Source organism: Barbus barbus (assembly GCF_936440315.1).
Source record: "Barbus barbus genome assembly, chromosome: 27".
NCBI lineage: Eukaryota > Metazoa > Chordata > Actinopteri > Cypriniformes > Cyprinidae > Barbus > Barbus barbus.
In genome coordinates, this window is record NC_136755.1 from 8,417,140 (window position 1) to 8,442,205 (window position 25,066).

The following is a 25,066-nucleotide window of genomic DNA, read 5'->3' on the forward strand; positions in this document are numbered from 1 at the left end:
TCAACCAATTAATCAATAATGCTAAAATGATATGTTCTAGTATGATTCACCACTGCCCATTTCCCAGAAAAATTTCTGAATAATGGCTAAAGAAACACAAAATGAATGTCCAATTCATCTAATCAGTAACACACATCCTTTGGCTTTTCAAAAGTTACTGTTGGTTGTACAAGAACAGGAAAAGAACAGAGTTAAGTCAACCACAGAGAGCCATGAGACAGGAAGTCAACAGGACACAAGAGGAGTGAGAAAGGAAATCTGAAGCGACAGAGACGTCAAAGGTGTCACAATGGCGCCTGGATCAGTGCTGATGTTGGGGGTTTGGACAAATGATGCCCGGAAGGAAGTCACCAGATAGGATTTCAGCTTTAACAACCAACATGACACAGAAAGATCACGTTTACAAACCTCAAAATTAGTGACTTTAAAAGAGAAAATTAAACATTTAAGACTTAAATTAAAGATTATTCCCAAATGGATGTTTAAATGGACAAAAAGACAGAAAAAACAGTATATATTGCCAAATATCAAAATAGTCTGTTTTATTCTCAATGTATTAAAGTTATAAACATGTCAGGCAGTGGTTTCACACTTCTTCATACTGCATATGCATTACTATCAGATCATTTCTCTCCCAAACATTTAGATACAGTACATTTAATTAAAATGTTTCCTCTGGCCTACTGAAATTCATTCCTTTCATCCGTAAGAACATATAAAGCAATTTCTATGACCACTGGTTTTGCAACAAACCTACAACATCTTTAAAAAGCAATGAGCGCTCTCCCGGTCCAGGAAGAGCAGTTAAAACAAAAACAGGTTCAAGTACAGTACTTCAACAGAATGGCACAAAAGATGCTGTCCAGAGTTTTGGTATGTCAGTTACACGAGCCTTGAATAATTTCTGGCAACAAGCTTGAACTTCATAGATTCAACAGTGCTACATAAAAGTCAAATGAACGAGTCTGCGCTTTTATATGAATGCATCGATCAAATTAGACAATTATACACAATCTTCATTTATAATAATGTCAGGGACACATAAAACTTGGCAAAAGGGCTTTTAACACTCAGATTGGTCTTTAAAAGGCTGAATCTCTGGTCAAGAACACATTTAAGCAAAACAATGTATTAAAATTAAGCACAAAACTTATTTATATATATATATATATATATATATATATATATATATATATATATATATATATATAATACTATATATTATACGGTAATTCCTGTTATAATTAAAATCATCACTGAGAATAATGAAAATGACAAAAACAGTAAATTGGTCAGATTCCTTAAATAATTTAAGGAAAAAATTATTTTGCAATGAAAATGTCTATTAAAAAAAAAAAAAAAAAAAAAAAATTTCAGCATATATGCAAATATAATTTCTTCCATTGAGTGTTATCGTGAGATTCACCCAAAAGACACTGTGGTAGGATAAAATATAAAACCTCTTATATGCCTTTTGGATTGATGTGAAATCAACATAAAGGTCAGTATGTTCAAATGAGGAAAAACAAACAATCAGATCATTTTTCTCCATGTCAGAATGAGCGATTCTGCATAGGAGCTGTTTGCAGCGTAACTCCGTTTTCTCTGAGGGAAGATTGTTGCATGATTGCTGCGCAAACACGATGCACCAACTTGTGTGCTGTTCCCAGCATTCCTGGGTGTTCCTCCATAACAAAACAGCAGTTATTTTATACTCACAACCTTTCCTCAACCTATCACACCCTGCCTCGGTTTTCTTTGGTTTGGGAGGGCGTTTCTCTCCTCCTGTACTTGTAATAATAGTTGTGAGTTTTCTCTTTCTGGTCTATTGTGGTCCAAAGCTCATCCTCCTCAGCTCCAGCTGGTGTCATATTTAGTCCAGCCCTCAGGGGGAGCCAGATAAATTCTTCGCCCGCGGGAAATAAAGCTGACTACGCCCCTGTAACCGGCACGGGGAACCCCTGACTTTAAGTCATCCATAACTCCCAAGCTGCGGGCCAGCACTTTAAAGCTGTCTCTGCTGGAGAACTGAACTCGAAACGGCCCTGAGCCTTTCAGGCTTCCACCTTGCTGTAGTTCCTCCACTTTCACCAAGGGGGCGCTATACACTTCCTTTTCAAAGGTTTCATCGTACTTCTCCCTGACCAAGTAGGACAAATCCAGATTAGTGAAAGGCACGAATTCAGTATTGAGTTTTATGTAGCGCAGATACTGGTCAAAAAATTGACCCAAACTGACACCTTTCCGGCCGAATGTTATAGTCCTCGAGATCTCAGGTCGAATGCACGAGCGGTCCTTTCGCTGCTCTGGTTGCCGCATCCAGTCGTCCCAGAATGCCTTGGGCCACTTGGGCTCCAGCTCTGCCCAGACTTCCTTCAAAAGCATCCATCCGAGGCCAGGAAAGAAATCTGTTCGGTAAAGGAGGTCAGCCTTGCCCGGGTCGACCAACCCATCCCGTCCGTTATCGTTCCAGGCGGAAATGCACCACAGAGTTGGATCCGTTTGCAAGATGGGGTAGAGCGCACGGAAATACTCGAAAAAGTCAGGGGCCACCTACAAGATGAAACAAAAGTGGTTTAAAAGATATAAAGAACAAACGAATATAAACAAGAAACAATTTCTGTACAAAAAAGTCCTGCCGGTCTAGATGTGTTCAAAGACAGTTAGGTGAACATTTGTTAAGCCAGCTGGCTGTTTTATAACAATGTACATAAAAAAAGTGTTTTTGAGCCTTAGGGAATCTCTGTGATGCTTAACTGTGATGCTCAGTCGATCTTAACCAATGTTACCATCACAAATAATCCACTGACCAACTAAATGCGCTAAACTGAGGGAGCCAACCTGGATTACAATGGTCAGCAGAATAACCATACACCGAAATGCCACTAAAGAACATTTTCACAATTACTCTTAAATATTAGCCTCAGCAAAGACCAGAGATGGGTAAAGATGGTTGACTAATAACCCAACAACGAACTATACTAAAAAGACTTGATAGACCAGGGGGTGTCCAAACTGGAGGTCCAGTGTCCTGCAGCGTTTAACTCCGCCTTGCCTCAGCACACCTACCTGGAAGTGTCCAAAATGCCTAGCAAGAGCCTGATTAGCTGGTTCAGGTGTGTTTAATTGGGGTTGGTGTTAAACTCTACAGGACAGTGACCCTCCAGGAGCAGGACTGGACACCCCTGAGATACACTAATGAGCTTATTTATGATTATTCAAAATGCCCAGGGATGTCCAATCCTATTCCTGGAGATCTACCTACCTGCAGACTTCAGTTCCAGCCCTGCTGCAACCCAGATGTCTGTAATTATCAGATGCTACTTAAGATTAATTAGCTGTTTGATCAGGGTTGGAGCTGAACTTTGCAGGATGGTAGATCTCCAGGAACAGGCCTGGGTACCCCTGATTCACTCTGCACTCTGGGTACTTCTCTTTTTAGAAGTGCTTGTGCTCCTAATTTAAAAAAATTAGGAGCATGGTCAAAAATTTAGGAGCACCTTCAAATCAGTAATCAAAAATTCTGATCGAAAATTTACCTTCCCATTACAAGGTGATATTTGACTCAGTGATTTACAGGGAATTTAGTTTTTACCTTTGTGATCACATTTGTCTAGCTTTATTAAAAGTATGTCATCTCTTATGGCAAATTAAAAAATATATTAATAAGCTTTTTATCATTTCTAATTAAAACAAGTAGAATAAGAAGTAGAATAAGATACCAATCAAATTAAATCAGTATTTAAGAAATAAATTTGTATTACAGAGGCAGGGCCACATTAAGACCTCACTGGGCCCCGGGGCTATGACTTACTGCAGGCCCCCCCCATCACAATAATGATATGTATATATATAGCTTTAAATATATCAACATTTTTGATGCACTGAAATTTCATTATTCTTGTTGCTAATTTCAATATCACAAAAAATAATGCTAGCCTAAGTAAAACCAGGCTTACTGAAGACAAGTAATCAGTCACAAATTACAAGAGAAGATGCATAAGAAATCAACCTTCTTGAAAAACTTAAAGCACTGAATAAAAAACGTATAAAGTAAATGTACAAATAGACTGAATAGTCTTCACTGTATAAATTCAATATACATTCATTCTTACTTGTTTTACAAAAGTGATTCAGTCAAGGACAGGGAGTGATTTTCTTTCTGATGTTTGATCTACATTATTGACACAAATGGCAACAGTAGCTATATTAGGCTGCTTTTGATTAACGGTTCACCCAAAAAATGAAAATTCTGTTGTTTTTCTAAACCTGTATGAGTTTCCTTCTGCTGTTGAACGCAAAAGAATATAATGGGAACCATACTAGTAACCAAACAATTGCTGCATGACTTTCATAGTATGAATAAAAAGAGAGAGAAAAAAAACCATAACACACTATTGGAGTCAATGGGGATCAGAAAACTGGTTATGAACATTCTTCAAAATAACTTTTTATATTGAGGTGAACAAAGAAATTCATACAGGTTTAGAACAACTTGAGTAAATGATGACAGTATTTTAGTTTTTGGGTGAACTATCCCTTTAAAATCTCATCATACAATGCCACAATGTTTAAAATGCGTTTAATGATAAGCTAACATCATGACGCGCAAAACGATTGACATTTTCTACCAGATTATTTCTCAACCCAAAAGCGAATATATTAGGCCTATAGAGTTTGTTCAAACACAACAAGCAATATACATCCATCAAGTTAATAATCAAACTAACCTAAAATCTGTGGCGACGATGACACTGTTTTTATCTGCTCCGTGTGTCCGGTCCACTTGCTGTTCCACTTCCACTCCATCATCAGCTTTAGTAAAACACACTGATAGCTGGGAATTTTACTGACCATCTCGTGTTTATCCCTCTCTCCTCATTTTTTAGAATAGTCCCTCTCTCATATTATTATTAATATATTTTTTATGTATTTATTATTATTTTTTTTTAGGATAGTTGACATTTTTACTTATCAAAAATTGTTCTTTGCATGATGTTTTATTAAAGTTCGGGAGGAGCACGTCAGATACTTAGCCTAATTAACACAGGAGGTTCGCACTCAAGTTAATCAACGCACGGATATAAATACAGCTGATATACCTCTATTCATTTGACAGTTAATCAGCATCCCTCCAGCACCCCTTCTCCACTCAAGGGGTATCACTAGAGTTCTCACCACACTATGGGGGGTACTCTGGGTTCAAGCCATTTCTGAGCCCGGAGCCCTTCCTCCAGGACAGCACGCCAACTACGCATTACTATACTCGCCAAATACGCAGTACCTTACTCGTGCTAAATATATGCAAGTGTGAACTCGTGAAATAACCATTTCCAGATTACGCCAGAACGAAGTGAAGAGAGGTGAATGCGACATTAGGCGCAGTGATCACCTGATAGATGCACAGGTCGTTCAAATGTAAAATATAAAAAAATGCATTTGATTGGTAAAACAAATTTAATTAATTAAAAATTTAATTCAATTAAATTCATAAATTCAGGTTGAGGTTAATGTTTGAAATATATAATTTTGAATGTAGAAATATTAAATGATTTAAATAACAGAAAAAAATACTTTAAAAATTTAATTAAAACTGCCAGTAGGTGGCGGTATGTCCCTGATTTTATCACTGAATCATTCATTTAATTGATTTGTTCGAAGGGCTGATTCATTCATGAATGAAGTACGTGACTATCTTTATGAATGGGTAATTGAATCATTGACTCACTAGATTCGTTTAAAAACGCAGTTCATTCATAAACGAAACACTGCTGTGTTTGAATGGAGATGTGCAGAGGCTCAGCTAGGACTTTGTTTGAAACTATTTTCATTGATGAAATAGAGCAAAAGGCAATAGTGTTGTAGTCAGACAATATAAGTCACTTAATATTAACTTCTTGCTTAATGAACTGTTATTAAAATGAACTGTTGTATTAAATCAATATCCCATTTGCAAACTCCCTTAATAATAAGCTGTCACTCATCTTAGTTCATCGCGATCTACAATACTCAACGCTGCAAAAACAAGTACGTACGTTAGAAACCTTTGAAGCTCCCTCAGCACTAACACAAATATGCTGATCCGGTCAGTCGCACTGGTGTTCCTAAATATTTTTTCATAGTCGCACGCAGTAGTTTTCTGTCGTAAATGCGACTGAAATGGTCACACTGTAGAGCCCTGCTGATCTAGAAAGTTTTAGAGCAGGGGTGTCCAATCCTGCGTCTGTTTGGCCACTGTTCTGCAGAGTTCAGCTCCAACCCCAATGAAACACACCTGAGCAAGTTAATCAAGGATTACTAGGCATACTAGAAATTTCCAGGCAGGTTTTTTTTTTTTGAAAGTGGTGCTTTCAAACCATGACATTTTTCAAGTTATATATATACACACATGGTACAACCAATCTGGTGGAACCAGCATGCAAAAAAAAAAAAAAAAAGGAAATTATGTAATGGTAAGGACCCCAGATGAGTCTTCTAAAATATCAAATAATTTGACCTTTTTATGACAAGACAAGTTTAATGTCATGTGGCATGATATAAATTCAGGATATGTGGGGGAACAAATGACCTAAAAATATTTAAAAACCTTCTGAAAATACCTAACATATGCATACACTACATAACATACATACAATACATAACATACACATATATATATATATTCAAGGTGTAAGGAATGATTACTTTTCACTCCACAATCATTCAATTAAATGTTTTTTCCTGAAAATGACAAAACATTTTCAAAACCATTTAAAACCGGCATATACAAGGAGTTGACTTCTAAGAGCTTGTTTTCAATTAAATTTTGAAAAGATTTGTCCATGTCGTGTTCATGGACACTGTTACTTGTCAGTGACTCAGACAGAGGTTTGTTTAAACAAAAAAATTTAAAATCACCTTTATAGCACTACAACGACAGCCATCAAAGCCATCACAGAACATACAGGTCCTTCTCAAAAAATTAGCATATTGTGATAAAGTTCATTATTTTCTGTAATGTACTGATAAACATTAGACTTTCATATATTTTAGATTCATTACAACACAACTGAAGTAGTTCAAGCCTTTTATTGTTTTAATATTGATGATTTTGGCATACAGCTCATGAAAACCCAAAATTCCTATCTCAAACAATTAGCATATTTCATCCGACCAATAAAAGAAAAGTGTTTTTAATACAAAAAAAGTCAACCTTCAAATAATTATGTTCAGTTATGCACTCAATACTTGGTCGGGAATCCTTTTGCAGAAATGACTGCTTCAATGCGGCGTGGCATGGAGGCAATCAGCCTGTGGCACTGCTGAGGTGTTATGGAGGTCCAGGATGCTTCGATAGCGGCCTTAAGCTCATCCAGAGTGTTGGGTCTTGCGTCTCTCAACTTTCTCTTCACAATATCCCACAGATTCTCTATGGGGTTCAGGTCAGGAGAGTTGGCAGGCCAATTGAGCACAGTAATACCATGGTCAGTAAACCATTTACCAGTGGTTTTGGCACTGTGAGCAGGTGCCAGGTCGTGCTGAAAAATGAAATCATCTCCATAAAGCTTTTCAGCAGATGGAAGCATGAAGTGCTCCAAAATCTCCTGATAGCTAGCTGCATTGACCCTGCCCTTGATAAAACACAGTGGACCTGGACCAACACCAGCATCACTGACTGTGGGTACTTGACACTGGACTTCAGGCATTTTGGCATTTCCCTCTCCCCAGTCTTCCTCCAGACTCTGGCACCTTGATTTCCGAATGACATGCAAAATTTGCTTTCATCCGAAAAAAGTACTTTGGACCACTGAGCAACAGTCCAGTGCTGCTTCTCTGTAGCCCAGGTCAGGCGCTTCTGCCGCTGTTTCTGGTTCAAAAGTGGCTTGACCTGGGGAATGCGGCACCTGTAGCCCATTTCCTGCACACGCCTGTACACGGTGGCTCTGGATGTTTCTACTCCAGACTCAGTCCACTGCTTCCGCAGGTCCCCCAAGGTCTGGAATCGGTCCTTCTCCACAATCTTCCTCAGGGTCCTGTCACCTCTTCTCGTTGTGCTGCGTTTTCTGCCACACTTTTTCCTTCCCACAGACTTCCCACTGAGGTGCCTTGATACAGCACTCTGGGAACAGCCTATTCGTTCAGAAATTTCTTTCTGTGTCTTACCCTCTTGCTTGAGGGTGTCAATGATGGCCTTCTGGACAGCAGTCAGGTCGGCAGTCTTACCCATGATTGCGGTTTTGAGTAATGAACCAGGCTGGGAGTTTTTAAAAGCCTCAGGAATCTTTTGCAGGTGTTTAGAGTTAATTAGTTGATTCAGATGATTAGGTTAATAGCTCGTTTAGAGAACCTTTTCATGATATGCTAATCTTTTGAGATAGGAATTTTGGGTTTTCATGAGCTGTATGCCAAAATCATCAATATTAAAACAATAAAAGGCTTGAACTACTTCAGTTGTGTTGTAATGAATCTAAAATATATGAAAGTCTAATGTTTATCAGTACATTTCAGAAAATAATGAACTTTATCACAATATGCTAATTTTTTGAGAAGGACCTGTAGATATGAGTATGCAAAAAACATGTTTGCCTGAATAGCAAAGTTAAACAAGGACCTTGATCCCTTCCTTTAGAGAACTTACGACAAAACTGAAGCTTAACCGCTGTCCTATTAATGGGTTTTTTGGTGCATATTAGACCTTGTAATCAGTTCACCTGTGAGAATTTCAAAAGGAAAGGTTCAGAAATGTGCAAATGAACATATTCCCTCTGAGCGAGAGACAAGCTCTTATCAAAATTCCTCTCCATGAATTATAAAAGAGGAAAAATGTGGCTTCCTTTGAGATATGGCACTCTCACTATGTGGATCTGGTTAACCTCTAATTATGCTTAAATGCAGGACGAATATGACGACAGTGAATACCATTCATAATGAAAACATGTTCATGATCTTACCTCCAGGTCATCCTCTACAATGACCACTGTGGAGTAAGCAAAGACGTTGAACACTTGGTTTAGGGCCCAACGGTAGTGCCTGGCGATCTTGTAGTAACCCTGGAACTTCCTGTGATCGGGTCGCACTGGAATGTCTGCAAGATCCGGTTGGCTAATGTGGGTTATCTGACTGCCATAGGAGCCAATCACCCTTGCCGTATCTGCATGACCACAGTCCTGGCTGACAATGATTGGGTAAAGCTCAGCAGAAGGACGGTACTGTATGAGTTTATCCAAACTTCTCTTCACTGTTACTCTGTCACAGGCAATGACGAGAATTGGGATAATGATTTGAGGGCTTGGCTTAGTATGGCCTTCGTCATTTTCTGCCATTTTCTTGTCCTCTTGTTCCTGTTCCTGCTCTTTCATGACCAGCCGAGGTGGCGTAACCATTACAACTTCATGTTTTTCTGTAACAATTTTTCTATCATCTACAATTTTATAACTTACAGGTACTGCAGGAATCTGCTGAGGTTTTTTAGGCTCCTCAATGTTCTTTTCGTCTTTTGTGTTCTCGGATTCCCTCTTTCCCAGTTCTTTCCGCTGTTCCCATAGTTCCCTGTGACTCTGTATCTGTTTGAGAAGCTTCTTCTGAGTCTCCAGTTCTGATTCTACTTCTTCGGCCAATCTGATCACTTCGCCGGCCAATCCGTTAGCTCCGCCCACTTTTACTTTTCCGCCTCCCCACTCCTCTCCGGCCCCTGGTTCAGCTCCACCTCCCTCACCAAGTCGGCCAATGGGAGGCCTGCCCCATAAGAAGAGGAGAAGCAAGGCGTTCCAGGCGACAAATAGAAACGCTCCACACAAAATAAGAGATCCTTTCTTGCGAACCATGGTCCAGTGGCACCACACAAGGGACCGCAGTGAGGAAAATGCTAGAAATCAGACAAAAGGAAGATATAAATTTAGAGATAAAGATAAAATGACATAAATTATCAATCACAGACAAGAGTGAGTTAGAGAACAGAGAGGAGGGCTCCAGACTGCAACAATTTTTTCTGCCTGTGCGACTAAATTTTGTGTGCGGTTGTACTGGCACGACCACCGCGTTGTTCAACTCATTTCTGTTGCATATGAGAAACATCAAACAGCAAACGAAACCGCTCTACTCTTTTGTACTGCGCAGTGCTTAGAGTGTAGAGCCTGGCTTATGCTGGCCACGTCAGCAGGAGCGCAAAGGTGCACGCAGCAAAAATGACGTGAATATCGAGGAAACGATGGATGGTTTTCATGCTAAAGTAAAGTAAAAGACCACTCCTTAAACCAGAGAAGGTGAACATGTTGGTATTCTTGTGGGAAAGAAATATGCAAGCACTGTCACCGACAGAAAGTTTAGTTTTACTTTTCTTTTTGTTTTCATCGATTAGTCACCAGAAGAGACAGACGGCAGCTCGCGTAAGTGTTTTGAATACTTGGTCGCAGTTCTGTTGTTTAAATTATTTATTTGCTGCTAGGAAGGAATAGTTCGTTTCCTACCTATTTCTACTCTGCATTTTCGTTGGGTTTTTTATGTTTGATTGCACTTACTGGTAATTAGAATAATTTGCACCTCAGCTGAGAACGAGCCTGTGTGATTGTGCAAAGTGTTAGTTTCGTTTAGCTATTAGCAGTCCTACCTTATTGGCTGGGCTGATCAGAAGCCGGCCACAGCTGTTTTCACTCTAGTTTCTTAGACTGTATTTACTTGATGTCAGAGCAAAGCGTTCAGCCTCCTCGTGTGAAGACCAACGAGTGTAAAGACAGATGACTTTTTCCTGCGCGACTTTAACCGAGCAACGACACCGAGCACACACTTAAGTATCGTTTTTATCTTCCCTCACACTTTCCTATCCTCTATCCTTCCACATCTATCATGTGTTTCCAAACCATTCCGGTTCTCTCTCAACCTCGCTCTAAAAACACACGCAGAAGGTTACGTAACCCTGTTAACCTGCGCCCTCTCTACATCTTCCACTGCACCTCTTTCTTTCTCTGTAGGTCTTTGGAATTGCCAGTCAGCTGTCAACAAAGCAGACTTCATTTCTGCTTTTTCCCTTACATTTCACACTCAGCATCCTGGGCTTGTCTGAGACCTGGATTCGTCCAGAAGACTCGACAATCCCAGCTGCTCTCTCTCACAAGGTCTCTTTCTCTCACACCCCCAGGCAAGTTGGCCGGGGTGGGGGCACTGGTTTGCTCATTGCTAACAATTGGAAATACTCTACCCACTCTCCCTTAGGCAATCTCAACTCATTTGAATCTCATGCCATTACTGTAACAGCTCCTATAAGACTCCAGATTGTGGTAATCTACCCCTGGCCAAATTCTACCAAAACTCCTAGATGAGTTGGACGGACTGCTGTCCTCTTTCATGGAGGATGGCACTCCACTCTTAGTCTTTGGCGATTTCAACATTCACCTAGACAGGCCTTATGCTACAGACTTCCAGTCACTCCTAGCTTCATTTGATCTCAAACGCCTCACCACTACTAGCACGCACAAATCAGGCAACCAAGTCGACTTAATTTACACACGCAATTGTTCTACAGATAACATTCTGGTACAACCACTGCATACAGTCAGGTCCATAAATATTGGGACATCGACACAATTCTAACATTTTTGGCTTTATACACCACCACAATGGATTTCAAATGAAACAAACAAGATGTGCTTTAACTGCAGACTGTCAGCTTTAATTTGAGGGTATTTACATCCAAATCAGGTGAACGGTGTAGGAATTACAACAGTTTGCATATGTGCCTCCCACTTGTTAAGGGACCAAAAGTAATGGGACAATTTGCTTCTCAGCTGTTCCATGGCCAGGTGTGTGTTATTCCCTCATTATCCCAATTGCAATGAGCAGATAAAAGGTCCAGAGTTCATTTCAAGTGTGCTATTTGCATTTGGAATCTGTTGCTGTCAACTGTCAAGATGAGATCCAAAGAGCTGTCACTATCAGTGAAGCAAGCCATCATTAGGCTGAAAAAACAAAAACCCATCAGAGAGATAGCAAAAACATTAGGCGTGGCCAAAACAACTGTTTGGAACATTCTTAAAAAGAAGGAACGCACCGGTGAGCTCAGCAACACCAAAAGACCCGGAAGACCACGGAAAACAACTGTGGTGGATGACCGAAGAATTCTTTCCCTGGTGAAGAAAACACCCTTCACAACAGTTGGCCAGATCAAGAACACTCTCCAGGAGGTAGGTGTATGGATGTGTCAAAGTCAACAATCGAGAGAAGACTTCACCAGAGTGAATACAGAGGGTTCACAAGATGTAAACCATTGGTGAGCCTCAAAAACAGGAAGGCCAGATTAGAGTTTGCCAAACGACATCTAAAAAAGCCTTCACAGTTCTGGAACAACATCCTATGGACAGATGAGACCAAGATCAACTTGTACCAGAGTGATGAGAAGAGTGTGGAGAAGGAAAGGAACTGCTCATGATCCTAAGCATACCACCTCATCAGTGAAGCATGGTGGTGGTAGTGTCATGGCGTGGGCATGTAGGACTGCCAGTGGAACTGGTTCTCTTGTATTTATTGATGATGTGACTGCTGACAAAAGTGACTGTGACTGCTTTTGTCAGCAGGATGAATTCTGAAGTGTTTCGGGCAATAATATCTGCTCATATTCAGCCAAATGCTTCAGAACTCACTGGACGGCGCTTCACAGTGCAGATGGACAATGACCCAAAGCATACTGCAAAAGCAACCAAAGAGTTTTTGAAGGGAAAGAAGTGGACTGTTATGCAATGGCCAAGTCAATCACCTGACCTGAATCCAATTGAGCATGCATTTCACTTGCTGAAGGCAAAACTGAAGGGAAAATGCCCCAAGAACAAGCAGGAACTGAAGACGGTTGCAGTAGAGGCCTGGCAGAGCATCACCAGGGATGAAACCCAGCATCTGGTGATGTCTATGCGTTCCAGACTTCAGGCTGTAATTGACTGCAAAGGATTTGCAACCAAGTATTAAAAAGTGAAAGTTTGATTTATGATTATTATTCTGTCCCATTACTTTTGGTCTCTTAACAAGTGGGAGACACACAAACTGTTGTAATTCCTACACCGTTCACCTGATTTGGATGTAAATACCCTCAAATTAAAGCTGACAGTCTGCAGTTAAAGCACATCTTTGTATCATGTGAAATCCATTGTGGTGGTGTATAGAGCCAAAAATGTTAGAATTGTGTCGATGTCCCAATATTTATGGACCTGACTGTATCTCTGACCATTTCTTCATTACATTTACTTTACATTTTGCTACCCAGGTGCCACCATCTCCCTTACCGGTTACTTTCAGACGCAACCTACGCTCCCTTTCCCCCTCCCTTCTTTCCTCTGTAGTATCCTCCTCTCTTCCCTCGCCTACCCATTTCTCTTCTCTGGATGTGAATGCAGCTACTGACACTTTATGCTCTACCTTAACCTCTTGTCTAGACGACATCTGTGATGGCTTGATACCATAATTTTGGCTTCGGTACGATACCAGAATGTAGTACCTCGGTATCGACACTAAATCGATACCATAGGTGACAAATAACCAGCCTCAAAAGATAAGTGAATTACAAAAAAAATATTATTAATAATAATAATAAAAACCGATTCATATGTTAATACCTTTGTATCAAACTGTAACAAAAAACCTAAAGGGAACATAGGTTACATTTTGATGTTGGAGAAAAAAAAAAAATAGGCTAACTGAAGTAATAAGATGAAAATATATTCAAGTCTTATCTTTTCAGTGCAAACACAGTGCAAACTAAATGTCTCCTAAAAAAAAAACCTACTGGAAACATAGGTTTCATTTTGAAGAAGTTTGAAGAAAAAAAAATAGCACTGAAGTTGCGCAATTGATGCAACAAATGTCGCTTTATTGTAAAGTGTTATTCTAACAGTCAAAGTAATATTCAAAATCATGTTATTATTTCTCTCTCTCAGATTTCAGACTGAACCAAAGAAAAAGCATTAAATATAAATCTCACTCTCTCACTTGCTTCATATTAGCGGTCGGCAGCGCGTCAGAAACAATCCCTAAATATCATTGATACTAAAATTAATACAGCAAAACTCTTGCTCAATTCATATCCAATTAAAATTTGATTGTATGAAATGCAAGTGCATGTATTACGTGACCAAAACTTCATTGATTCTAGCGTGTCTCACATGCACATTTGCGCTTACTGTATTACATCTGAATGTGCGTTGATCAGATGTAAATAAAAGGTCAAATCAAATCTTAATTTATGAATGATGCACTCACCTGTCGATCTCTTAATTCTTTGAAAAGATCAGGATGAGCAAGCAACAAATGCTTAAAAAGATTTGATGTGTTCCTGTGGCAACATGATTTAGGCCTATTGCAACGCTTGCATACAGGTGCAGTAAGGTCAGTTCCTTCACCTTTGTCATCTGTTTTTTATCCAAAGTAATGCCATATTTCACTTCTACTGTTCTCTTTATTTATTAATTTTGGGTGCGCTGAGTTTCATCTATTTGATCCATCGCGTTTGTTCTGTTGTCACATTTACCAGTTGCGTAGCAATTTGGGAAGCACTGCCACCTACAGGTGCATTTTGCAACAGCAGCATATGAAATACCGAATTGAGCAAAATTATGATATCGTACCGTTTGAAATATAATATATACCAGTATTTTTCCAGTATCGGTATACCGCGCATCCCTTCATCTGTCCTCTCTCCTCTAGGCCAGCACGGGCTGCTCCTTCTAACCCCTGGTTATCCGATGTTCTTTGTGAGAATCGGACCAAACTCAGAGTGGCAGATAGAAAATGGCGCAAATCAAACGATCCGTCAGACCTGAGTAGGTATCAGTCTTTGCTTTCATCTTTCTCTACTGAAGTCCACACTGCCAAATCCTCACATTTCCACAATAAGATCAACAGCGCTCCAGACATGCGTAATCTCTTCAGAACATTTAATTCTCTCCTCTGTCCCCCTCCTCCACCTCCCACCACTTTGATAACCGCTGACGACTTTGCCTCTTTTTTCACAGACAAAACTAGAATAATCAGTAACCAGTTCTCAACTCCACAGGACCGCCAATCAACCACATCCACTGCTCTAACTCCCATCTTCTTCTTCTGTCCCCTCACCGAGGCAGAAGTATCCAAACTTCTCCTCTCCAGCCATCCTACAACATGTCCTTTCGACCCAATCCCCTCACACCTTCTCCAAACAATCTCTCCCCACACTCTTACCGGCACTCACACACATTAACAACACATCTCTCCTCACAGGCATCTTCCCCACAGCATTCAAGCAGGCTCGGGTAACCCCACTGATCAAAAAACCTACATTAAACACTTCTCTTTTAGAAAACTACAGACCTGTCTCTCTCCTTCCATTCGTAGGGAAAACACTCGAATGAGTTGTCTTCAACCAGCTCTCACGGTTTCTTTCACAGTACAACAAACTGGATGCTAAACAGTCAGGTTTCAGGAGTGGCCATTCAACAGAGACTGCGCTACTCTCACTCACTGAAGCCCTGCGAATTGCAAAGGCCGATTCCAAATCATCAGTCCTCATTCTGTTGGATCTTTCTGCTGCTTTTGACACTGTCAATCATCAGATTCTCCTGTCTACCCTCTCATCACTGGGATTCCACTTCGCTGGTTTGAATCCTATCTCACCGGTAGATCTTTCAGGGTGGCCTGGGGAGGGGAGGTATCCAAACCACATCAACTGGTCACTGGAGTTCCTCAGGGATCGGTTCTTGGACCTCTCCTCTTCTCCACATACACTACATCGCTGGGTCCCATCATACATGCACATGGCTTCTCCTATCACTGCTACGCCGATGACACACAGCTCTATCTCTCTTTTCAACCAGATGACCCAACGGTAGCTGCACAGATCTCAGGCTGCCTGGCGGACATCTCGGCATGGATGAAAGAACATCACCTACAGCTCAACCTGGCAAAGACGGAACTTCTTGTCTTCCCTCTAAAATCTTAGAGGAACTTCAAACCTCTACAAATGATTCAGAATGCAGCGGCACGACTGATCTTCAACGAGCCCAAAAGAGCACATGTTAGATGTCTTCATCTCCTTGCACTGGCTACCAGTGGCAGCTCGCATCAAGTTCAAGACACTGATGCTTTCATACAGAACTACCACAGGCTCAGCTATCTCCTACTTCCACTCACTATTACGAATCTACATCCCCTCCAGAAATCTGAGATCTGCTAGTGAGCAACGCCTTGTGGTACCATCACAGAGAGGCTCAAAATCACTCTCCAGAACATTCTCGTTCACCATTCCTGGCTGGTGGAATAATCTTCCCACCCCTATCCGGAACGCCGGATCCCTATCAATCTTCAAGCAACAGCTGAAAACTCATCTCTTTCGGCAGTACTTGACTTCATCCTAAACATCCTAAAAAAAAAAAAAAAAAAAAAAAAAAAAAAAAAAAAAAAACTCACTCTTTCCCTCTATCTTTCTCTGCTTCCCTTACTAGCTTGTACTTATTTGAACAATGACTGAGACTTGGTGTTACGAGCACTTCCTCTGTCTGATTGCCTCTTCAAGATGAATTGCTTTTTGTATTCCCCAATTGTAAGTCGCTTTGGATAAAAGCGTCTGCCAAATGACTAAATGTAAATTTTGAAAAGCTTGTTATCTTTGCTGTTTACCTCACGCTACGTTGAGGCTCTCTTTTATTTTATTTTTTATTTGATTCCTCAGAGTTTGTTAAATGTTCTGTAATTTATTAGAAGGTATATAATACAGCATGTGGAGTATGCCATGCCACATCTTATTTGTTTTTGTTAATAAATGTTTTGTAAGCTTGTTTGTCATTGTATCTTACTGTTATGCTTTTTAACGAAGGATAACAATGAATCCATCTTTTGTTTTATTCCTAAAAATTGAAGGTGTGTAGATGTATGTAAGCAAAACAGACAATTATCTTTTCTTAAAAACGTGACAAGAAGATCTCTAACTGAAAGCACCCGAAGCCCAGCTTATATCGTAGCAAAAGAGGATCTCCAGTTCACAAAATTCAAATCACAAATAATAGGCTACTACTGATGAAAAAGAGCGGGATGAATGTTAACCACTTTCGTTTTCATATAACTATAAATGATAAAAGTTCAGAAGCATGCATCGATTACTCCCATGTTGTAGCGCAAAAAAATAAACAATTATTGCGACCAAATCATGTGCTCGTGTGACCAACTGAGAAAGCAAAAGAGCACCCAGTGGGAAGGAGGAGTCTGGAGCCCTGAGAGGTGTAAAGCCTAAAGGCCCGTTCACACCAAGCATGATAACGATAAAGATTTAGTTCTAAAAATCATTCTCAGTATTAAAGAATAGCAGCGTCCACACCACAACTATAACGATAAAAGGCACAAAGAAACAATATCGTTGGAATCACTTCCAGAACGATTTTTTCCAGCTGATGAATGATAAAAACACTGACAGCCAATCAGAATCCATCCTGCTATAATGTGCTCGAGAATTTAAAGCGGCAGACGCACGTGCGCTTAGAATCAACAGAGGATATCGTTCGCTGGTGTGGACTCTAATATCGTTATCTTTATAGTTATCGTTCTTGGTGTGAACGGGGCTTAACAGAGTACACTCTTAAAAATAAAGGTGCTTCACGATTCTATAGAAGAACCTTTTTGTTTAAATGGTTCCATAAAGAACCTTTAACATCTGAAGAACCTTTCTGTTTCACAAAAGGTTCTTTGTGGTGAAAGAAGGTTCTTCAGATTATAAAAAGGTAAGGAAGAGATGGTTCTTTAAAGAACCTTTGACTGAATGGTTCTTTGTGGAACCAAAAATGGTTCTTCTATGACATCGCTTGAAGAACCTTTTGAAGCACCTTTATTTTTCAGAGTGTATGATTGTTTTTCAAAAATGTCGCACATGCCTTTTTGCTAGGTAATATTTACTGATTTTAATAAAGTTATGGCTAAAGTAACACTTCATTATTTACACAAAAATGGTGTTGAAAATGTGTATATCAAATGGGAAATAGCAGGTAAAATAACACATTAAAAAAAATACTAGGATATATTTACTTATTTGCATGTTTTCCATGATTAAAATCTCACTTCACTTCCCAATAATGTTCTTGTCATCATATTTTCCTTTTAAGTATATTATTATTAAATGTGTAATATAAATTTATACTATTTATAAATATTTATGATTTATTATGACTGAAACCACTAAATTAAAATGTTTGAATTAACAAATAAATATAAATGTTGAAAAGATTGAAAATGCTATGAAAAATACACTTTCAAAAATAATTTTAGAATGAATAAATTACCAAACAAAAACACTGATGTATCAAACATGCTATACAAAAAAAACCTTTTGTCAAAAGGTTCAAAAGACAGATTGCTTTGAAAATATGTACATTTTCTCAAAATGCATTTCTTTCAAATTATATTTATTAATAATTCCAAAATTATAACAATTATGTATTTTATATATTAAAATTAATATTTCGCTATTATTCCATACGTTAGGCTTTACAGTATAAGTGTTAACCCTGTCTAATGTTCATTACCAATGGAGTACAGTACACAACAAGATTAGTGATAATGTAAGTAACATATAAGCAAGCATTTCTGTCGTTTGAACAGAATTCGAGAATTTGTCATTAAAACTGCTGACTGCAGTTATGATGAATCACCCATTGCAGCCAGTTACCCACAAGTCACCCACAATCTCTTGTGACGGCTCCAACTACATTGATCACTGCATGTCTTGTCTTTACATTCACATCTCGTCATAGTGGTTTGGATGGGAATTATTGGACTATGTAAAGACGTTTATCGCAGTATGATTGCCCTTAAATCTTATTCACCAACGACCTTGCCTATATTTCCTCTGTACTACAGCTGCCTGCATCTCGAACACAAATTAGAGTATTTCATTCACCCCACTCCACAGGAGGGCTTTAGGAAGTACAAACTTCCCAGCATGCTTTGAAAACTATGCAAACCCAGCTCTTGGCAGGCTGAGGGCACTCCAGAGTAATTAAAACAGACAGTTTGGTCAGACCGCCATGCGCCATCATTGCAAAAGAGTACTCTGTAATTACCGTGACAGTCAATGGTGATTTTTTTTTTGTTAACAATTGGATGAGCTGAACCAAAAATCACAGCTAAGATATCAGTTCTGGATCTCAATTAGCTGATGCATTTCATGACCACACATGTCTTTGGACGGCAAGGGCAGGCTACTAAGAAGAGCTAGCCTATTTTTTTTCTAAGTGGGCCAGACCAACATAGTTTGTATACCAGACAGGAATTTCCTTCTAAAAGAGGCCTACAATTCCCAAGAGTGAAATTCAGAAAGATTCGGTCTCATGATGTCAATTGCACTATAGTGCCAAGTGTGGTTTTGTGTTACCATGTGGTGTGGCCAATGAACAGAAGTCGGTCACTGACAAAAGAAGAGTCTTAGCCCGCTGACAGTCCAGCAGAACTGAACATCCATCCTCCCTAAAACAGAAACGTGGCATTGCCCAGTGGTTCCTGTGTGGATTTACGAGGTCATAAATATTCTTTGAGTAAGCACTTTTTCATTAGACACAAAACCCATGGCACTCATGAAGGATAGGGAGAATTAGGCAGGCACTATTCGCGCAAGAAAAACAACATTATCCAGGTGGACTCCAGCATATAGTGGCGTAAGTGCAAACGTTGTGTAACCGCAAACATCCCACACTGCTGCTCACATTGAGAAAGACAGACTGACAGTATTGATCCCTGAGAGGAAATTCTAGTTGCAAAGGTCACATGGGGTCTAATAATTTAATTACTAACTGTAATTTCTACTAGTGGACAACGGTTATGGGTTTTTCCCTGGACAGTACTCACACCAGCATGTAAAAAGCAGAAAGACTGATTGTTGGCGTTGGTATAATTTTTATCTCTTATTTGCACCTAGGCTGCATTTATTTGACTAAAAATACAGTAAAATCTGTAATATTGTGAAATATTATTAGAATTCAATATATTTTAATATATTATAAAATGTAATTTATTCTTGAGATGCAAAGCTGAATTTTCAGCACCATTACTCCATTTTTCAGTGTCACATGATCCTTCAGAAATCATTCTAATATGCTGATTTGCTGCTCAAATGTTTCTTGTTATTATCAATGTTCAAAATGCTTGTGCTGCTAAAAATATTCGTTAAAACAGATTTTGTCAGGATTCTTTGATGAATAGAAAGCTTGATAGAACAGCATTTAGCTGAAATAATAATCATATTTTGCAACAATGTCTTTACTGTCGTTTTTGATCAAATTAATGCATCCTTGCTGAATAGAAGTATTACTTAAAAAAAACGACCCAAAATTTCTGAACAGTAGTGAACATGCACATAGATATAATAAAATTTTAAGATATGAAAAAATGTACACAAAATGACAGATATTCGTATTTATTTTACACAACATAATTCTTAAATTATTAAAGTCTATAGTTGTTACATTACAATTCAAATATTATATTATATCATATTAAGTAATGTTAATAATGGAACTGACAAAAATCTTTTTATTGGATTTATCTGATATTAGTTTAAACACCCTGGTTTCTCTAAATCTCAGCATAGTTAAACTAAACCTGTTACTGCTTGATAGGATGGATCATAGTGTAAAAGACCGTATTTCATTCATAACTTCATTTTGAGCAGGATACAGATTTCTGAATTATGTTATTCTGGTTGAGCAAGCACAGGTAACCAATGTGGCCAGATATCATCCAATTAATCGACAACTATGACATCATAGGATTTTTTATGTACTGCTAAAAATGACAGCTATAACACTGGGAGCATGTGGTTTTACTTATTACTCTGAGCTAACCTAAAGAAACAAGGCTTAAAAATGTAACCATTTGCATCTGAAAGCACTCAGGCAAAATCTATCCACAGGAAATCTACCACTAAAAACAACCTGCTTTCCTTTCTCACACTAGTCAGAACTACTGTTTGGCTAGTGCAAAAAAAACAAGAAAAAAAAAAAAAACCTTTGCAATAAAGTCCTTTCATTGTTTGTGACAGACACCGAGCCGCACACAAACGTCAATACGAGGTCATAAGACTACTTGTCATTCTGTACAGACCATGTAACACGGTCAACACTGATTCAACCTTAAACAAATTTCCATTTCATACACAATCAGCACTAAAGGGTTAAACGACTCTATGAAACAGCCAGAGAGTGTGTTTAGATGAGACATCAAAAGACCACCTAATAAAGTGCTTTGCACAGGAAAGGTGTCTGCTGTGCCATTAATAACCTCAGTAATCTTCTGCCTGCAACCAACTAATCTCCACTTAACCCTGTTAGACATCTAAGCATTCACTCACAAATCTACAATCAGCAAGACAGACGGAAAGCATTTAGGCCTTGATGGGTTTGAAACTCGTCTCATTGTATTTTTTCCTGAGGAATAAACAAGACACAAAAATACAACCAGTTCCCAGTTGCGCCTGCATACATGCTCTAAGCATAAGGTTTCATCAAAAACACCTGGAATCGAATGTGTCCACTAGACTTATTAAACAAGCAAAGCACAAGATTGTAAAACATAAAAAAGAGCATGCTGAATGGGCAATAGAGTAAAACATTATAAATACAAAAAAAAAAAGCAAGAGACGCCCAGAGATCATGAAGACCACAGTCCAAGAAGAACAAATCAACCACAAAGTGAAACAAGACGCCCAAAAGTTGCTTGTTTGGTAGTGGATCGTATGGAGCAGTTCAGAGGCATTGTTAAGCATTACCTGGACACAGAGAAGACTATGTTTCCACGTCTCTCTTCCCCAACTATTCACGAGGAGCTGATCAGCAAGAAACAGATGAGCCAAAGGGGAGGGGAGGAGAAAGGAAAGGGGAGGGAAGTACTGTACCCATGCAAAGAGCCAGCACTGCCAGTTAACACTCCAAAGTACTTTTAACACCCTCCTTTGCTCGCATTAGTTCAGTCACTTCCTTATAAAGATGGAAGTTCAGTTGTTTTACAGTTCAGGAACACTTGTTTAGAAATGTTAGGCTGAAATGAAGAATTACAATGACATTTTCCAACAAAAATGCACTATGGGAACCATAATTCTTGTTATAGCTTTGCTACAGTTATGGTTACTGAAATAAAACAATGGGAACCACTGAAAATGACAGATTTTAGAAACTTCTTAAAGTGATGCAGGAAATCAAATACTTATTTATTATGATTATACACTAATATACGGTGTAAAAATTATTGTTCGAGTGTGTTTTAGAAGAAAATACTATTTCAGTCTTTTTACTTCATTATTTCATGTTTAATTCAAATTTACTAGCAATTTCTGAGTGATATTTGTTTCTACAATATTTTTTCCCTCCAGTGTGTTATTTTAGTATTATTTTAAATTAGCTTTTTTATATTTTCAGTTTTCATTTTAATTTTAAGTTTTAGTAATTCTGTTAAGCTTATTTTTTTTTTTTTTTTTGTATTTTGTTTTACTTAAGATTTTTAAAGGGGTTTAGTTTTATTTAATTTAGTTCTAATAAGTTTAGTAGGCTACTTCAAATGAAATCTTTCAATTAGTTGTCAACATCTGTTTTTTACTATAACATTTTTTTTTATTATTTAACATTTTACATTACATTCGCACGCCATATTATACATTATATTAGTTTATAAATAACTACAACTCGTGATTTTTTAAACAGAATCCTTAAGAAACACAAAGACTGATCCTCGTGCGCTTGTCTGAAGTAGTGATTCTAGTTATAGTGTAGATGACGTGGCATCATGGTTTAACTAGTGCATGCTTGACCAGTCCCACAGCTTTAGTCTGTCATCACAACACCAGCAGAAGGTCCAGAACACGGAACTGACCAAACATTATCCGTTTCCCTTTTTCATCCCCTGCACTAACGTTAAACCTGCCTGAAGCCACAACTCCTGCCAGGGTCACACTGAGAAGGACGCGTTCACATTTGCATTCTGGTTTGTAATACAAACCCTTTCGCATTCATATTAATGTAACAGTGGCTAACACCTCCACACACCGCTATCCCCTCTCACCTTTCATCATCTCTGGACAGGATGGGGTTAAACAGCGAGATGAAGAGATGCAGACCGTCAGAATGAGAGCTTCACTTTCCACTCTTCATCTTCATCTTCATCGGTCGCCTTCACCCGGCGCTGCTGTCAATACTCGGCTCTCTCCATTCCTGCAGCTGTCGCCCATTTCCCTCTGTCCCCGTGTGTGTGTGTGCGGTCTGCGGAGATATCAGCTGGCGCGGTGCCGGACGCTTGTTTTAACGGCTGTATTAACAGTTATGCACCGGCGGAGGGTTTCATTTGACGCCGCTACCGCTCTGTGTGTATATATACAGGCAAAGCGATTCCCCGCTTCCGGATTGACTCATTAAGTATGACCCGCCCCCTTCGCGTTGCCCTCCCCTTCGCCATTTCCCTAGCAACAAGATGCCTTAGCAACCGTCGCGAGGTGGTGATGGGCAGCTGCATGCTTGATATATATCTGCAATAAACAGTGAATCACACTGAAAAAAAGCTAGGGTCATTACAACTATAAATAAAGAAATATATTTATATTTTATCCCATTTTGGGGACTTTTGTTTTGCATCCTAACATTTTATTTTTATGACAATTGAGCACGTGCTTCTCAAAATACTGTAAATGCAAAAAAAGTTCAATATTATTAATAGTTTATCATTAACAGTGTTGGGTAGTAACTAGTAACTAATATTACTTTTTGCAGTAACTAGCCTAGTCGTGTAACTAATTAGGCTACTAATAAGATTTAAAATCTAATCAAATAATTCCTAGATTTATTTTCACATACATGTGATGTCCCAAGTGCAGCAGATACATTCAGCAGATATAAATATTGCATTATATTGTATATTTAGTCAGGAATCAGATCTGAACACTGTTGCGTAAGTTGTGGCTTTACTTTACTCTGGCATTACATCCCACCCACATCCCTCTGATCAACATGTGCTACATTATTACTATAATTACAGGTCTTTTGGGAAAATTAAAGAGTTTCTTATAAACTTATGTGATTTGATAAAATACATAATGAAATATAATCGTATATGGGTAAGGGAGAAATTATAATTAGCTTGAAGCTACATGACAATTAATGAGAGGGGCGTGAAGAAAAAGTAATGTAGGCCTAACTAGTGTAACTAATTACTGTTGCCAGGCAGTAATAAGTAAAGTAACAATAGGCTATTACTTTTGAAAGGAGTTACTAATGAGAAATATATTACATTCTTTGAGTAACTAGCCCAACACTGATCATTAAAGTACACGCCAAGGTTTAAAGTGAAAATATAAACATTTAAACAAATGAATAAATAAAATCTGAATGAACTGACCATTGTGTAAATCTCAGTCAGGTATCAGATTGACCCTAATTAAAGCAAACTTTGAATTTGAATTTATTCAATCAATCATTTCTGAAGTTACAATTTAGCATAAAATTGAAAAAAGGAGAGAAAATGGCAAATATCAATTTAACTGAAATTAAAAAATATATATATATTTTTTTTTCATTTGCATTTGCATTTGCACCATCTAAAAATTGAATTGTGAAGCGGACCGTCTGTGAAGAGTGTCAAAGGTTTCAATTTATGATTGTATTAAAATGCAGGACTGAATCTGAAATTGTGATGTTTGACATTTTGATGTAATTTTTGGTATTGTGACATCCCTACTTAAAAAAAATGAGAACCACCAATCATGTTGCTGGTCAGGTTTGTTCCCACCTGTACATTTCCCACTTTTGGTTAAGAACACTTGCTCACTGTTACTCCAGGCATTTCCTTACAGCTTTAAGTTATCAATGTGACTCTCTTGGGCGGGCCTTGTTCATATTTCAACACCATCAGCACAACAAGAAACCAGTTTACTGTTCAGAAAAGACCCTTTATCATTTGTATTATCATGACTCCAGTGATGAAGAAACAAACATGTCAGATTAGAGGGAATCATGACATTGAGGACAACACAGACATTAGAATGCAGCTGATAGGGAAGATATAAATGAAGAAGAGCTCCCTGCTGAGACTTAACATGACACAATCAACAATGAGG

The 25,066-nt window shown here is 38.6% G+C and overlaps 1 protein-coding gene across 1 annotated transcript; it reads right to left on the reverse strand.

The window, feature by feature from the left end:
• Window positions 1-514: 514 nt before the first annotated feature.
• Window positions 515-23,362, reverse strand: LOC306847618 (alpha-1,3-mannosyl-glycoprotein 2-beta-N-acetylglucosaminyltransferase-like). Its single transcript, XM_079381663.1, has 4 exons — window positions 23,023-23,362; window positions 8,931-9,844; window positions 1,216-2,553; window positions 515-1,170 (listed from the first exon to the last, which is right to left on the reverse strand). Exons 1-3 carry the CDS (start codon window positions 23,030-23,032, stop codon window positions 1,852-1,854), a joined length of 1,626 nt encoding a protein of 541 aa, XP_079237789.1. The 5' UTR covers window positions 23,033-23,362; the 3' UTR covers window positions 515-1,170; window positions 1,216-1,851.
• Between the last annotated feature and the right edge of the window lie 1,704 nt (window positions 23,363-25,066).

Excerpts from the sequence above, each read along its gene's own strand:
- LOC306847618 (XM_079381663.1), bottom strand. Across the intron at positions 2,554-8,930 it reads TTGTAGAGGATGACCTGGAG|GTGGCCCCTGACTTTTTCGA; the intron begins GTAAGATCATGA and ends TTCATCTTGTAG.